The sequence below is a fragment of the Anticarsia gemmatalis genome, chromosome 9 (genome assembly GCF_050436995.1).
Source record: "Anticarsia gemmatalis isolate Benzon Research Colony breed Stoneville strain chromosome 9, ilAntGemm2 primary, whole genome shotgun sequence".
Classification (NCBI taxonomy): Eukaryota; Metazoa; Arthropoda; class Insecta; order Lepidoptera; family Erebidae; genus Anticarsia; species Anticarsia gemmatalis.
Window position 1 is genome coordinate 7,600,978 of NC_134753.1, and position 16,344 is coordinate 7,617,321.

General features: G+C 35.9%; 2 protein-coding genes across 2 annotated transcripts; one reads left to right on the top strand and one right to left on the bottom strand.

Moving 5' to 3' along the window:
• Nucleotides 1-6,175: 6,175 nt before the first annotated feature.
• Nucleotides 6,176-8,457, bottom strand: LOC142975482 (uncharacterized). The gene is made up of 5 exons (XM_076118337.1): nt 8,277-8,457; nt 7,625-7,827; nt 6,612-7,465; nt 6,363-6,496; nt 6,176-6,254 (listed from the first exon to the last, which is right to left on the bottom strand). The coding sequence occupies exons 1-5, from the start codon at nt 8,320-8,322 to the stop codon at nt 6,202-6,204; spliced, it is 1,290 nt and encodes a 429-aa protein (XP_075974452.1). The 5' UTR covers nt 8,323-8,457; the 3' UTR covers nt 6,176-6,201.
• Nucleotides 8,458-10,429: 1,972 nt separating this feature from the next.
• On the top strand, nt 10,430-15,901 carry LOC142975435 (putative protein FAM10A4). The gene is made up of 9 exons (XM_076118266.1): nt 10,430-10,540; nt 10,676-10,886; nt 11,071-11,165; nt 12,270-12,481; nt 12,994-13,103; nt 13,707-13,866; nt 14,155-14,358; nt 14,472-14,619; nt 14,737-15,901. The coding sequence occupies exons 2-9, from the start codon at nt 10,699-10,701 to the stop codon at nt 14,808-14,810; spliced, it is 1,191 nt and encodes a 396-aa protein (XP_075974381.1). The 5' UTR covers nt 10,430-10,540; nt 10,676-10,698; the 3' UTR covers nt 14,811-15,901.
• The last annotated feature ends 443 nt before the right edge of the window (nt 15,902-16,344 follow it).

A 16,344-nucleotide genomic window follows, 5' to 3' on the forward strand; every position in this document is an offset into this window, starting at 1 on the left:
TTACAAAAACCCTTTCTAAATAAAGTTTCGTTTTATGTTTAGAAAACGAAAAATGTTTAGTAGGTATTTGGTTAGAAACTCCGCAAACAGAATGCAATGCGGTGGGCATTACACAGGGTAGGTGTAATTGTGTGAATATTTGCGCCGCTCCACAAAACGTTTGTGTGTGCCACGTTTAATATAGACAACACCAACATATCCTACTTAACTACCCGACGGTTTCACACCACATTCCACGCGCGATGCTTTTGATGTATGTCAATAGCTCGAGAATACCGATTCATAAATGTATTCATTGAGAAAAGTATGCGTTATATTCTAATTTATTCTTGGCTTTATTGAAATATATTTTCCTTCCGCAAGTCCGTGGGTGGGGGAGGCTCTAAATCATTTTTCCGCAACTAGGTGGCTGGTGTATACCTAGCTATTACGTTATTGTAGCCATGACAGCGGCCGTCTGCTGAAGTAATGGGTTGGTCCGGTTCGTTAGCCCGATTCTGTCCCCCTCTCTGATTTAGCCAGTGCCGCTGCCGTCCATCGGAATATCTGACCCCTTTCTCCCTCGAATAAAACAAAAAAATAAACTTGTTAATTTGAACATTACACATTAAAATATACAGACGGACAGACGTTCGTATGTTCGTGGTCGAATACAATAAAATTGTATTACGAAAATTCACTCATTTCATTTTAAATGAACGTGGATTTTTAAATAAGATTTACCCTTAATGTTACTGCTACGTGAATTCACTGATATTCTGGGACAAAGAGGATCATTTATTGAGATTGTAATAAGTATTTCCGGATTTATTAAACGTAAATTTATTCATACTTACGTATTATTGAGATCCGTTAACAAAACGATACAAAGATACCGAGAAACAATTTGTCTGTCAAGCAAGTTCCATAAAAGAAGTAGAATCGGAAATTGCAAATCGTGTAATCGGCGTCAATCGTAGACGTTTGTAGTTCACGTAGCGTAGGTAACGTATCATGGCTACGGCGTAGCTTTACGTAGTTGTTCGTAGCATAGTTAGGTTATCTTTGAGACAGTTTAGTAACAAAACTGAGCAAATTGTAAACGACCTTCATTATAAAATCTTTTTTAGCCGTTTGGATTGTAAATTAAACTATTAATTACTTTAAATACACAAAAGCAAGTCTTAAAAAAGCTTTAAAATTTAATTTCGATCCAGCGCTCATTCGATATTACGCTGTAAAAACATAAATTGTGTCATACATTTTTCACATAAAAGAAATGATATAAAATAGAAAGTCTTTTAATGGTCCATAAAAGTACTCGTTTCAATTCATTGATTAATATTTTACGCGTATACACGTGAAAGACATCAGCTTGTCTACATTTTAAAGAACATGTTTTTATGACTTTTGAATATTGTTTTAAACTTAACAATACGTTTTTGGACGTGGCTGCTATATTTAAAATCAATTGTGTCACAACGGGTCATAGGACATCGCAAAAGAAAGTTGTGTAATAATAATACTAAAAAAAATATACCCATATAATAATAAAATCTTCAATAACTTAACATAATAACAAACATTATAGTAAAGTTACTATGTGTAGCGTAATAGTCACTGATACCGTCTTATATAACTCTATAAACAGGTAAGTAGAAGCAAACTTGTAAGCCACACGAATCAAAATCCATTACACATCTTATTAGCGATGCGCACAAGTTTACGTACCCCTATTTATTTACATACCTACATCGTATCCGCACTCGCTCCTGTTCCCACGTATTCCCGATGAATTTAATTGATATAGCGTACTCAATCATCCAATGTGGATTAAAAGCTAAAGAGCCCGCTAATAAAAAATGCACATTCCCAACAATTTAATTTCTCCCCTCCTTTAAAAGGCATCTCGGGGAAGACTGCACACTTTCTACCACGCAAATAAAATATACTCAACGTAAAAGTGAATGAAGAAACTGAGACGTATAATGTCTGAGGAAGCCGCTTCCCATAGGAAATCGCGGATGGCGCGACAGCGGACTGCTATTTAAAATGTGCTGTATGACTACAATTTTAGTGGGAAAGAAGACAACTCGCAATAGACGATTTGCTATCGTTAAAATTCCCTTTACGGCGGACGGGGGAATTTGAAAGGGCTCCTTAAAGCCCGGATTTACAACGGAAAATTATATCTAAGTCTCTTAGAATCCGTCCACACGCGAGATGCCGTTTTAATTGTGTTTACCGAGACTTAGTTAGCAAACATTGAGCTACTTAATTCAGGGATATAGGGGAAAGGAAGTCTTTTATTACTTCGCGCTAACAAATTGACAATGTTCGTATTAGGGAATGGATATTAGCAGCTTTGGGTGTAGCATTCTTATTGTGTTTTAAGTAAACTTTAAGTGGAGATCGCCAATGGTAATGGTGGCTGAATAAAGTGTACAATTCTGCGCTATTTGCATAATATTATTGTACATAATTATATTTGAATAAAGTAGCAGACTAGCACTCTTATATCTGCACTTCTCTTTATTACAGCGACGTGATGGATACCAGAATGTTTCATGTTCTGTAAAAAATGGCAAACGTGGAGTAGGAAACGTAACTACTCCGAACACTAGACATTTTTGTTTTTGCAAGTCTCGTGACACATGGGCTCACCGATGGGATCGCTGTTTGCCCAGGGCGTTCTTTACCTGTATTCTCGTTTATGTCCGGTCGGTTCGTAAACCCTTTTGTCAATCATGTGACTAAACCATCTATGCTATCCTCGATTTTATAACCCACTCCTCGTACCATTTTGTTTCTCACTTATAAGACCCGCGTATGTACGTCACACAGACGAAGAGTGAGGTAAATTAATATACTAGAGTTTTACTCCTCTCTTGAGTGTAACATCAAAGCAAAGATGACATATTTAATAATTCATCCATTCGGAAGTAAACTGTACACAACTACACTTTGCCCCTTACATATTATGATGAATACTTTAACTCCTGGAAAGCATCTTAGACATAATTTGTAGCGCGAGTAATATTTGAGCACTGCTAGTAAATTAACAGATGTAGACTACATTACATGTACGTAATGCAAAAGGCTGTTTACTATTAGTTTTGATACTTATCGTATCTCGTTAAATCAAGCAAATAAATAACACGTTTTTATCTCTTTCAAAAACTTAACCCACTGATTAACGTACCTACTACTAAATATCTAGGAGGTATTTGTCGTCACTGGAGGCACTCAGTAGGCACGCCGCAAATAATATATTCACAGCACGACCCCCTTGCAGGCTGAGAGTGCACCATATATCTGAGTAATCTAATAAACGACGGCCAGTCGGCATATTCGCCGCATGACAATATAAACGCACTCAGACGTCGAGATTCACTCGAGGGTGCTTTTACACAATTTCCTCGGCATACCCTTTTCGCTCGACACTCCACCTTTTTGCCCCCTTAGCCTTAGCACCTCTCTTCACCTTTTTTATAATCAAAGGAGGCCAAGTGCTTGCATTTATTGAACACGTCTTTACATAAGTTGTATTAGGATTTTGCTTCGTCGTTGTTAAAATGTCATCTCATTCTTGATAAGCTTAAATAAACAAAGCAAACAACGAACGATAGGCAAAGAATATATCACAATGTAGCATGCGAATCTATCTGAACTAAAGTGAGATAAAATGCTTCTCGTTATCAACAGACTCGCTCGCTAGTCCTGGACCAAGAAGCAGTATTGTTGTCTAAATAAAATGCGCTTCTCAGAACCTTTACTTTTCAAGGATTTACTTTGTAAACAAACTTTAGAACAACCTTTATTCAACACTACAAAGTAGGAAGATAAATACTAAAGAATATTCTACGAAATATAAACCGTATAGTTCTAAGCTATTCTTTGTTGGTACATTATTATGTGGTTAAATTATGAGAAAAGTTGAAATTCTGAACGACAAATACAAAGAATTGACGTTACTCTCAGTAAAATAATTGTCCGAGTCTCAGAATTTGGTCGTTCGAGCTTAGAGTTACGCCAACAAAAACATAATAGGTAAAATTGTAGCTTTTACTAACATTACTTTATATTCGTATAACACGAATCATGTAATTAGATTCTGACCTTGTAGGGCCTCGTTGATCCAATGGATTGGTTAAAATGTTTAAGGTTTCTTGGAGATTTTAATTCGATTCAGAATTTTATGCAAAAGAAAGGTTATAATAATTATTGTGCGCTGCAGAGTCATGTGAAATCACAAAGTAACTGCGTCTTGTAACTGTTGTGTCTTTCTATTTGGTATAGAAGCCAGCATTTTTGTGATTAGATTTAAATCCCAGTTTATATGCCTAAACACGGATGTACCTTGTACGTACAGACGTACAAGGTACATCTGTGTTTAAACAACATGAAAGCCATAAAGAGTATAACATAAATTAGCGACGACATGCTGTTAAATTAGGTCCAATTCCAAATACCTATCGTATTCGTATTTGTAAACAGCGGCTAATCAATTTACGTAGAACATTTAGTTACAGCAAGTTGTTTTGTCCGACCGGAATAATCAATTGCGTCCTACATGCATAAACAAGCAGCAAAATTGTTGTGTACGTCGCCATCGCGTGACGGAAATTGTCGAAACTATAAAATAAAAAACGAGTTAGGTAAAATTATTTGAAATAGTCAACATATTATTGTCTGTTATCTCAGAAGTTGGATCGTTACGTACGTGACGTCATTACAACAGAGTTACATGTAACCGATAAGCTTAACGACAGTTCCGATTTAGTACGTAGAGCACTGATTCGACAATCGCTTCTGAACGTGCGCTCACTGACGGCTACTGCAATCCTTTTTACTTTGTACCCAGGTTACTGCTTGTTAGTTAGTTTTACAAATCTGTGTATCCGTATAGATCAGGTTTCCTTTGTTCAGCATTTGTTTGCAACGCGGCAACATGATAATAATTAATAGATATTCACACGCTGTTTGGTTTTAGGTTAACCGCTGGTCACAAATATTATAGGTAATCAATTTAATTAAATTCGTGCTTCAATGAAAGATTTAAATAACATTAATAAACAAATAGTTTTCAGGTTAAACGTCCTATCAACTATCTTTTAATTACGCGCCTTATGAATTCCGGGTGCCTTAATGGCCATTAACATAATTAGTTAACAGGTTTTGAATGCGGTAATAAATACAACTAAGGTTTTAGGCCTCCTCCTCTATTTATTTATATAAATTACTACGTATTAATATTACAAGACTAAGTAATGTGTGCGTGAATAGCTAGTCTTATCTAAAACGATACAAGTACCTTCACTATTTCATTTAAATTCTAAGGTATATAATTACATCGTTAGAATTGAGCGCTCCTATTATAAATTTGTATTCAACTAGAATACATAATCCAGCTTTCAGAACTTAAATCAAATAGCACAGTAGCTATTATGCAAAAACGTGGGCGTCGCGTCGAGGCAAGCCACTTAGATTAGGCGGGGCTATGTAGAGTCTATCGGACTATTACAAAAAACTTTGCAATAACTCAAAATCCACCTCAATGCGCTTAACCCTTTCACTGTCCACAAACCGAATCCCCATTATAAATGGACTCGGGACTGCTCCGCAGACGCGTTGGGTTGTTTCAATGTTGAAGTATAAAATAAAACAGCTATTTGTAGAGTATTCTTTGTGTGTTATATCGTGGGACTTTATATTTACAACATTATTCATGAAAGCTTAGTAACAACATGGTCCTTTTTATTCAGAATGTAAGTACTGTAATGCATACATTATAAAGGTATACGGTATTACACAAATGCAACCAGAATATTAAGTAGTTTCAAATCTACTTCTAAACCTAAATCGACATACATACATACATATTATATAAAATCACGCCTTCTTCCCATAGGGGTAGGCAGAGACCAAAGCGATCTAAATCGATTTTAGTTTAAAATATTCCTGATTATTTAATTATAAACATCTCAAGTTGTATTGAAAAATGCTTTATATTGTAATGACTTGGTTAAGAAACACAATTAATAAATTTGTATTAGAAGTTACGACATTTGCTAGACTTTGGCAAACCACGCTAAAGCAAAAATGGAACAAGTGGGAAAAAACTATTTGTTACGTGACCGAGTTCAGGGTACATCTCAAAACAACTTTTATAACGCGATATTTATTAAAACAACTCTTTATTTGCAGTGCAAATATATTTATTTACATTACTTGAATGTCATTAGCGCACCTTCCCATTTGTTGAATGTTTACATCTGAAAAAATAAACAAATTATTGTGAGCCATATAAAAAAATAAAAGTAACGTTAATGGACTTTCAACAAAAGATATTTATAAAAAAAAACATTCGATTCACTACTTACTTTCGCCGCAATTACGCGCACAATAGAATCTTCCCGGATTGATATATGTTACGTTATTAGTACCGCATACGGGATTATATTCTGTTGTTGATGGGCAGTCTTGTACACACTGCCTCTGGGCAGGAGTCTCTACACTACAAAAAACATAAAAAATAACATCAACCTCTTTTCAAAACCAACAATACCGAAATAATGACTTGATTATCGGAATCTGATACAAACGACACATTAATTGTTGTTTCAATTTACCTGCCATCAGCCGATGCTTGGCCAGGCGACTGAGGTGACGCAGTTGATGATGGAACAAACACCGGTTTTCCCAGAATGGCTGCCGTGTCATTAGCATTTGGCCCATTAATCGAACCGATTTGTTGATTGTTCGGCAATTGAGGTTTGGTTTGAGGGGCACCATTAAAATTTCCCGGAAGAATTTGATTTGATCCAGGAAGATTACTGCCTTGATTTAAAGCACCTTGGTTGGGGAACTGAATTGAACCGTCATTACCACCAGGAGTATTTCCTGGATATTGCACATTATTTACAGGATTGTTATTTGATGGGTAGGTCTGAAAATGATTGTTTTCAGTAGGATCGATATTAAAGTTACCCTGCTGCCCAAAACCGCCCTGGGGGTATTGACCGGGCTGATTCGGACCGTTGATATTTCCTGGGAATATAACGTTGGTTAAATCATCTGGAGATGACGGCCGGTTATTTTGATTGCTTGGAAAATTTTGTTGAGGATAGAACTGTCCATTCTGTGAGGGATATGGGCCCGGCTGCATCGGTTGATTAAAGTATGGCCCTTGACCCGGCATTTGTCCATTGCCATAAGGACCGTTTATGTTACCCGGATACACAATTCTATCTCCAGGTGAATTATAAGGGGGTTGCTGATAACCTGGGTTTTGGTTCATGTTGCTAGGATTAAAGAAACCATTGTTTGGACCAGGTCTGAAATTATTTGGACCTCCGCCGTAGGGGAAGTCTCCCTGGTTTCCTGGGTAGCCTCCCCCGGGGCGTTGATATGGTCTGCCTTGAAAATCAAATTGGTTTGGGTTCTGGCTATTTGGATTCCATCCTTGTTGGGGTGATTGACCGTTCTGCAAAATACGTTTTAAATAATAATACGATATTGCCTATAAAACATAAAAAATCCAAAACTGAACATAATTATAAAACACTTTAATCGAATTCGAAATCGCAACAAAACCACAAACTTTACCTAAATATTAATAATAGTAATGGTTCTAAAGACCTACCTGATTACCGTAAGGGAAAAAAGGATTCCCAGGATAATTATTGGGTGAGTTTCCGAATCTTCCCGGCTCCCGCAAGTTCGGGTATCCCATACCTCGGCCGTTGGGGTCGTAAAACCTCGCATCCACAGAACTCACCCCGGCGCCTTGATTACCATTTGTGTTGTTAACTTCTTGCGCATTGTGAAATCTTATTTTCAGAAGTACTAGAACAAATTTAGTGCTTCTTAATATTAATGACATAGAATAATAGCTTAAAACAAATAAATTGTTTGAAGGAACAATGGTAGTCTGCTTTTCATGAATAAACCAGTAATATAGTCATCTTCGAAAAGCAAACATTCATTTAGTTTTTTTTTTTTTCAACACTGATTCGGCCGCTCCAATATGAATATTTCAATTTATGACTTTCTGCTATTGATATATGACTTAGTAAAAAATACACATCAGTATGTTGTTAATAAAAAAAATATATTCCTCGTGGGACATTCGATATCCGTCTGTGTTCAGGAATATTTAATTTTCCTTTGATATAAGTATGTTCAACAGATTACGCGCGGTTTCGAGCGAGTTCTGTTGTCATGTAGTACAAACATGATCCAATTAACAATACACACATTTGTGTACAACGTAGAATTATGTTTCTTTTACTTACCTAACAATAAGACCCAAACACGATCAATCTTTTTATATAAAATCATTTTGTATTAAACTCCGGTTATTTCAAAATCTATTCACTCAGATTTTTTTTTCTATTTTATATGCTTAACATTATTAAAGAACTGCAATCGAACACAAACTACAGTCAACTATCTGTTTGAAACACTGCTAATGAATCAAGTGCTTGACTTTAACTACTTGTCATAAACCGAAGAACCCCAACTAATTACATTACCATTTATGATTTCTTTGAATTTTACCGCTATATTGAGCATCTAGGAATTCCCGTTCATTAAAAAGCGATTAATTTTATACATTTCTTTACAGATTCATCATTCTACAGACATCTAACGGAAGACCATGGACAATACTGGCCAAAGCTATAAGTTTAAAAAAAATTGTCAGGAAAACTTAGACAAACAGAATTGGTACTAGGTACCTTATAAATTCGTCTTGGACATAAAATCTTTTTCCTGTAAATACCTGTGTATCGTAACGTACGAGTATATGCAATGGATGGCAACACACAATCCTATGAAATTAACAGAGCACGTCGTCCGAAGCAGAAGTAGAAAAAAAATCTGGCTTCGTTAATTATAGCAGTGCCCAACAACCGGTAAATGTACCCTAATAATGCCATTCATTAAAAAGCTATGTGGCATAAAGGACGAGTGCTTTCCTACTCCCGAACGTGTCGAAAAATAAAAGAGGTCACGTTAACACAGGAGGCAATTACCATTCTAACGTTCCTTTTATAATGTTTTCTATTTTTACGCTAGCGTGGTAAAAGCATAGTAATAAGTCTGTGAAAACACTGCTTGCGATATTTTTGCTGTTCTCAACTTAAGCCATAATTAATAAGAAACAACTATTATAAGTCTAGTCAAAGGATTACTGTAATCCTATGCCAGGTTACTCTTTTATTTTAAGACACACTACACTGCTTTATTTTCAGAAAATCAGGTGACAGCTTGATTTAACTGTTATCGACTGTTTATTAGTTTCAGTGGTCTATCAACGAGAGGGAAACGCCGAAAATACATTAAAAACCTAAAATTCATTTTCAGTTACGAATTTATACTAGTCGAGTAGTCAGAGATAATATCAGCCTAGTTCTTCTAAACTATGTTAGAGTCAGCTTCCAGTCTCACCGGATGCAGCTGATTGCGTATCTGACCTCCACAACCCAGTTTCCTGGGTTATAACATTCGGTAAGACTGGTTGTCAGACTTTCAAGCATCTGACTACTGTTAACGACTGTCAAAGATCGCTGAAAATAAGAGCCCGGACCCACAATTTAACGTGCCTCCAGAAACACGGAGGAACTCGAAATGTGTAAAATGGTCATCCATCCACAGAACAACCTCGGCAAGCGTAACTTTACCTCAGAGATCGATCCGCGCGGCTGTTGTTAACTAAGCCACGAGCTCCTCACGAGGGAACTGACAATAGAAAAGAAAAATATATAAAATCACTCCATTCATAGCTCTATGATGAATATTACTAATGATGTTATTCATAAATCAGAACAAACAGGTAACGCCATCTAGTATTTTTTTTGGCAAAGTAGAACAAACCCTGCGTGCTAAGCTCGACAGTTATATGTTTCTTAAGCCCTTCTCCCATTACGATACGCCCGCGCGACTCTAGTCTCGGAGACTAGTCGCCACGAAGTATCTCACATACATTTGTATGGAGACTACCAGTATCGTAATGTGAGAGTCTCCATACAAATGTATGTGAGATACTTCGTGGCGACTAGTCTCCGAGACTAGAGTCGCGCGGGCGTATCGTAATGGGAGAAGGGCTTTAGATTGTAAACAGCATCCAACTGATTTTGTCTAATGAGTTTAACTAGGTTTATATTTTACATCGATTAAAGTATACCTATATTTGAATAGAAAAGAGTCAACGATACTTTACAATGTAACAATGATCAAATTAAATGATACCATGTGATTACCTTTACAGCCAAATATTACAATACTATTTTCCGTAGGAGCCAGATGAAAAAAAAAATTATAATATAATATAATTATAATAATCATCTTGAACATTTTCCTGGGGATAAATAAGTTTCAATCACCTTATTTAGGATTGTACATAATATGCTAGCTATGGCACGGTGACCTGCATAACTGCAAAATTCTTTATAATCTGTGGCCATAGAAGAAGCGAGAATATTCCGTTTCCGACGAGCTGTCAATTTATTTGTTTTATGCGGTGTATGCAGTGCGGTGTTTTGTATTTTAATTAAAAGTGAGAATTTTTGTTTGAAATTTACGTGCTTTGGATGTATTTTGCTAATAAGATTTGATCCCTACCTGCCATATTACCGTTGAGTGTTTATTTCAAGTGATTTTTCTATAAATTGGTGTTTCTTCTTGCCGGTAGCTTATCAGGAGTAGTCTACAAAAATGAGTTGTCCATTCAACGACGAGAAACTAGCGCAGCTAAAAGCCTTTGTAGATTTCTGCAAAGGCGAGCCACAAATACTGCATCACCCAAAACTTGCGTTCTTCAAAGATTATTTAGAATCACTTGGAGTAACGATTCCACAGGCGGCCACATTCACTGCTCAGAACTCCACACCTTCCGGAGATACGTGAGTAAAACATTATATTTCGTGCTTGTTTTACGCAAAAATAGCAAAATTTTGAAGTTAACTTTGAGACATGTGGCTGAATTCCGGTTTTATCGATTAAAACGGAAATTATTTTTAGATACTAGTCTACAGACTCTCTACATTTTCTTGTAACAAAATGTAAAGATTAAAAATATATTTTTAGTAATACTGCTACCAACAACAATGCTGAACCAAATGAGCCTGAATCATCTGGAGAGGAGGCAGATGCTGAATCTGATGTTGAACTGGATATGGAAGGTAATGAATAATTATTTGACTTAGCCAGGCTTTACTTGTAATTTAAGATAAATTTTTCATAAACTCGCCAATAAAGCAGTACATGTTTTTGTGAGGTATGACTTTAATTCAAAAAAGGAATCAATCACTTCAATAAAAAAATGTGAGGTCATTGTGTTCTATGCAATTTTTTTATGGCTTGACTGGGCAGTCACTAAACTTAATTTAGTCATATTCTTATGTCTTACCAAAAATTCAGGTGAAAACTGGTTAGGAATACAATCCCGCATACATTTAAATATAATGTATTCATAATAATAATTAATGCAATTAAGTATTGTCTACTGAAGCAAAAGGTATTACTTCATATCCATGTTACATTGTAAATGTCTTTATAAGGAATTGTAAGCTTTTGGTGTGAAGACTTTTGATATTGAAGTCACAATTCAACTTATAACTTGCAACAAGTGTTATTTTAATGCGGTGCTAAACTTCTTGGTCCCCTTTAAAATTAATGCTTAAAAGGCAATCAACTAGGTGATTTAGTAATCATTAAATGTAATGTTGTATTCCAATAACGGGTAAGTATAAATTGTCCCTAGTAGTAAATGTAATAGGACCTCTCCTTCATAATAAAGGAGAGTCTCTAATCTACAAACATTTGTGTACATTGTGAAACTACATATTAAAATTCCTTCATTATTCATATATAATCATGACCCTTGCCCTCAGTAATATGTTCTGTTGTAGTAAAAATGTTTGAGGGTTACTGACAAGATAACATTGTTTGTATTTCTTATTATTAGCAATGATAATATGTTAATTTGTTATTGAATTGACTATTATAGTGTGCATATGGCACACCTCAGTTTTGCTTGGCTAGCTTTGCTGTAATTTGTGCATACATGCATAATAGATGACCTATATCTAATCTATCTGAAATAAAGTACCTTTTAGTAGTGATTTTAATAATTATGTCGAATGGCTCTGGAAATTTATTGTTCTTGCTTTTAAAGCACATATGTTTGGTATCTTTTTTTAAACAATTTTCTGCATGCTTGCTGAGCATTGCTGGGCAAAAAGTCTCTACCATTGTTTATTACAATAGCTGTTTTCTTATCCCAGGTGTCATTGAAGGAGATGCATTGGATGACTCCCAAACATTTGGCGATGCTTCCAAGGAAGTGACAGATGAGGAGAGAGACCAGTCTGATGAGAAGAGGTCAGAGGCAATGAGGGCCTTCTCTGAGCAGAAGTTTGATGAAGCCATCAAACTGTACAATGAGGCTATTGCACTGAACCCTCAGAGTGCTCTGCTGTTTGCCAAGAGAGGACAGGTGAGCTACTGAAATATACTTTTTGGTTATACATTTTAAGCTTCTTTCCAATAATCTGTCCAACTGCCACACACAATCATAAGCTGCAGTGTAACTTCTTGATTGACTTAAAGCAGAATGTTGTAGGGCTACACTCATCCGGCTGGGACACAGAGTATCCAATTGGAGGTACCGCATCCTGGCCACTTTATGGTGACTGTTGAAAGATCACTGTCAGGTTTTTAGTCAGTATGCCCAAATTTAAGAGCCGGAACAAGCCCGACAGACCCCCGCTTCCACCCTGGAGGGGAACATGCAGTAATGCATTTTCCTGACAAAAAAAATGGCATACACTCATGACTTGGTTTCCTATTTCAGCTGGTATTAGCTCACTCTCCAAGAGTACTTTTAAGACATAAAAACTAAAATAATGACACAAACTATTCTAAGGAGAGCCTTTCTTTGATTTATTTAGCATTTGAACATTATTATATTATTTCACCTAATATGAGAGTGTTTTTCCAATATTTCAGGTATACCTCAAGCTGAACAAACCAAATGCTTGCATCAGAGACTGCACGCGGGCTCTGGAACTCAACTGTGACAGCGCCGCTGCATACAAGTTCCGTGGTCGTGCTTACAGGTAAATATATTGAAGCAATTACAATATCATCTATATCAAAAATAATATTTCAAACTACTATATACTAGTATACTATAATAGTCATGTGAATATGATGATAGAAATTAAATAATTTTACAAACTATGATGTAACAGCATCCCAAAATAAAATCTCTAGGTAAAATGACCTCTCAAACATTATTCAATCTTGATTATCAAACATCAAATCACATGTATGTCCTACTATTTAGCATAACAATAGCCGGAGCTGTGAGTCAACATCATTTCAAATAGATGTGTCTAGAACTCTAGAGCATTACACAAACATGATAATGGAAATATCTCGCACATCACTGTGAAAATAGCTTGCTTATTTATTTTTAGTGTACATTTGTCTTCAATGTAACACTGAGACTTGTATTTTGAAGAACGGAAAACAGTAGTTTGTTTTAATTGTCCACAGTAATTATGAGAGTAATATAACAAATAATATAATGTTATTTCTATGCATCTGCATATTATGAAATGATTACTTGTCTCTATGACTAATTCCTCTCACTAAACATAGCCTCACGAATTTTTAATAGTGCTCTACTCCATCATAATAAATTTGTGTTTTAACAGGCTCCTGGGCAAATTCGAAGAAGCCTCTCATGATCTTTGCGAATCTCTGAAGATCGACTATGATGACCAGTCCAATGAGTGGCTGAATGAGGTGAAACCTAATGCTGAGAAACTCCGTCAGCACAAACTCAGTGCTCAACGCAAGAAGGAAGAGAGAGAGGTAGCTACTAAAACCTAATATATTTAGTATACTAGACTTTCTTAAGTGGTTGCCAAAACAGAACATGCCACTTTTTCAAACCTGTTCAACATTTAAGATGAAGGACTATTAACTCTGGCATGATCTACATTGTATAAAATAACGAATCATCAAAAGCTTACTCTTTTTAATTCACTCTATAAAACTGGGGAACATTCAATATTGAACTTGTAATGTAACCCTCTTACCCATTCATAAAATCAGGTTTTTATTATATTCATAAGACAAACTTGTATTCTTTTATGTTAGCACCGTGAGAAGCTGCGCCGAGCACGCAAGGCTCAGGAAGCACGCGCTCGCGCCGCTAAAGCTCAGGCAGAGGCAGCTAGCGCCAGGCCGCCACCCACTGGAGCCGGAGCCGGCGCTGGCGCTGGAGGCTTCCCTGGAGCTGGTATCAACCCTCAAGACTTCAGCAACCTGCTGTTTGACCCTGACATTATGGCTTCTTTCCAGGTACTACAATATTTTATAAAGATTTTTTATTGTATTGATAAGTCATGCATGTATTTGCTCTTACTATCAATTTAGGCACGAAATATACATAATAATGCTTTTTTTTTGTTCAGGACCCCGAAGTGACTGCAGCATTCGCAGATGTATCTTCTAATCCCGCAAACTTCGTGAAATACCAAAACAACCCCAAAATTGCGTCCGTTATTGAAAAGCTGCAGACCAAGCTCGGAAAGGGAGGCAGTGGTGGATTCCCCTTCCCAGGTAAAATTCTATGATATTTAAAGTTTTTTTTACTTCACCCCATTTTATATGACCACCAGTCAGAATTAGAACCTTATTTTCAAACAATAATTCAATACAATATTTTTTAATTTGCAGGTTTCGGAGGCGCACCCGCTGGCCCAGGCTCAGGACCAAAGCCTCCGTCCGATGATGATGTCGGTCTTGACTAAACTGCACCGTATAATATGCAATATTTGTAATTGATGCAAATACTGTAATATATTTATAACATTGTATAACACGTACGTTGTATGGAGTGGGTAATCTATCGACATTAAAGACTCATCTACGTTCATGTGTATAATTCAGGAATTATTTATAAAATAATAAGAACTTGAATATAATGTCCACGTGTGCAACGAAAATTATTAATCTGCAAAATTAGGTATACAAAAATAACTGTCATCGAAACTCGCCGCGTTTATAACTATCTGCTTCAAATGTAATCGTACTGTATTCTAGTTCCATTATAAGAGGAACTGAATAATTGCAATATTTGTAGAATAGTGTCTTTGTATCTAAGTCATAACTTATCCCACCAAGACTGGCCAGAAGATGGGATTTACTGTTATCTGTAACTAAATTGTAATTATACACATAAATGTTTGTGAGCATTGGTGCCTAAAGCTTGTGGCCTGTGTTCAGGGTTTGACTAAGTTTACTTTTATTGCATTTAATTATTAGGATCACTACATGGTTAAAGCTTTTTATTTTTCTACTTTAAATATATCATGTGTTTTAACTCATTAATGAGAGCACTCAGTGTTTCTACTTGTCTCTGCATCTTTGAAAATATATACGCGCTCTGAACTTATACAGTTATGATTAAATCGATAGGTAGGTACATACATTCATAATGATCAATTTATGTATAAGTTTGGACAACATTTATATCATAATAGATGCTTAAATTGATTGTGTGTAAATTCTTAAACACTATGATTTAATATTATTATGTTTGATGTTCATTAGTAATGCTATTTAGTGTGGTAGGTATGTGTTCAATTATATTTTTAATTACATTTAATTCAATGAAAACAATATTGGAAACAGATTAGATTTTTGTGCTGTTTTGTTTAAATTACTTAAATATTAATATTAAAATATATCATAACCTTATAGACTGTATAAATCCTTAAAAGATGTAGTAAACTCAATAAAAAGTACATAAAATTATCTAAATTGTCGCACTTAACATAAGAATTGTCCAATTCAAAGTGTTAATTTTTAAATATTCAATAAAGTGCGTAAAATATAACAATTTTTTGTTTTATTTATACGCGTATCCACTCCAAAGGGTGCTCACACAGGCTTTATATAAAACCAGTATAAAAACCAACTGCAAAACACAACTTGAAGATCCCCATCGTTTTCACTCAATCAAGCCAGAATTAGAAAGTATATCAGGTCCCATCAAACCTGCACGTCCACTACGACGGGTTTTGGCGCCTACGGACCGTAAGGATTTCTAATGTGTTTAATTTCTATGGTATTCGGGATTTCAGCGCTACATAAATTAATACAAAGTGACGGATTCTTACGTACGTTTCGTACGCTCCGATTCCGACGCCGACCGACGCAGTGGAAGTGCAGTCGTCGACCGTGCCATATTTTGACTCCTCCGATTTCTTTAGTTATATAGGTACCTAGTCGCGCCGTGCGCAAACGCGCATTTAAATAAAATCACGTATTTTAATTACATCT

Excerpts from the sequence above, each read along its gene's own strand:
- LOC142975482 (XM_076118337.1), bottom strand. The coding sequence starts at position 8,322 with ATGATTTTATATAAAAAGATTGATCGTGTTTGGGTCTTATTGTTAG. Across the intron at positions 7,466-7,624 it reads TTTTCCCTTACGGTAATCAG|AACGGTCAATCACCCCAACA; the intron begins GTAGGTCTTTAG and ends CGTATTTTGCAG. Across the intron at positions 6,497-6,611 it reads CAAGCATCGGCTGATGGCAG|TGTAGAGACTCCTGCCCAGA; the intron begins GTAAATTGAAAC and ends TGTTTTTTGTAG.
- LOC142975435 (XM_076118266.1), top strand. The coding sequence starts at position 10,699 with ATGAGTTGTCCATTCAACGACGAGAAACTAGCGCAGCTAAAAGCCTTT. Across the intron at positions 13,867-14,154 it reads GCAAGAAGGAAGAGAGAGAG|CACCGTGAGAAGCTGCGCCG; the intron begins GTAGCTACTAAA and ends CTTTTATGTTAG. Across the intron at positions 14,620-14,736 it reads TGGTGGATTCCCCTTCCCAG|GTTTCGGAGGCGCACCCGCT; the intron begins GTAAAATTCTAT and ends TTTAATTTGCAG.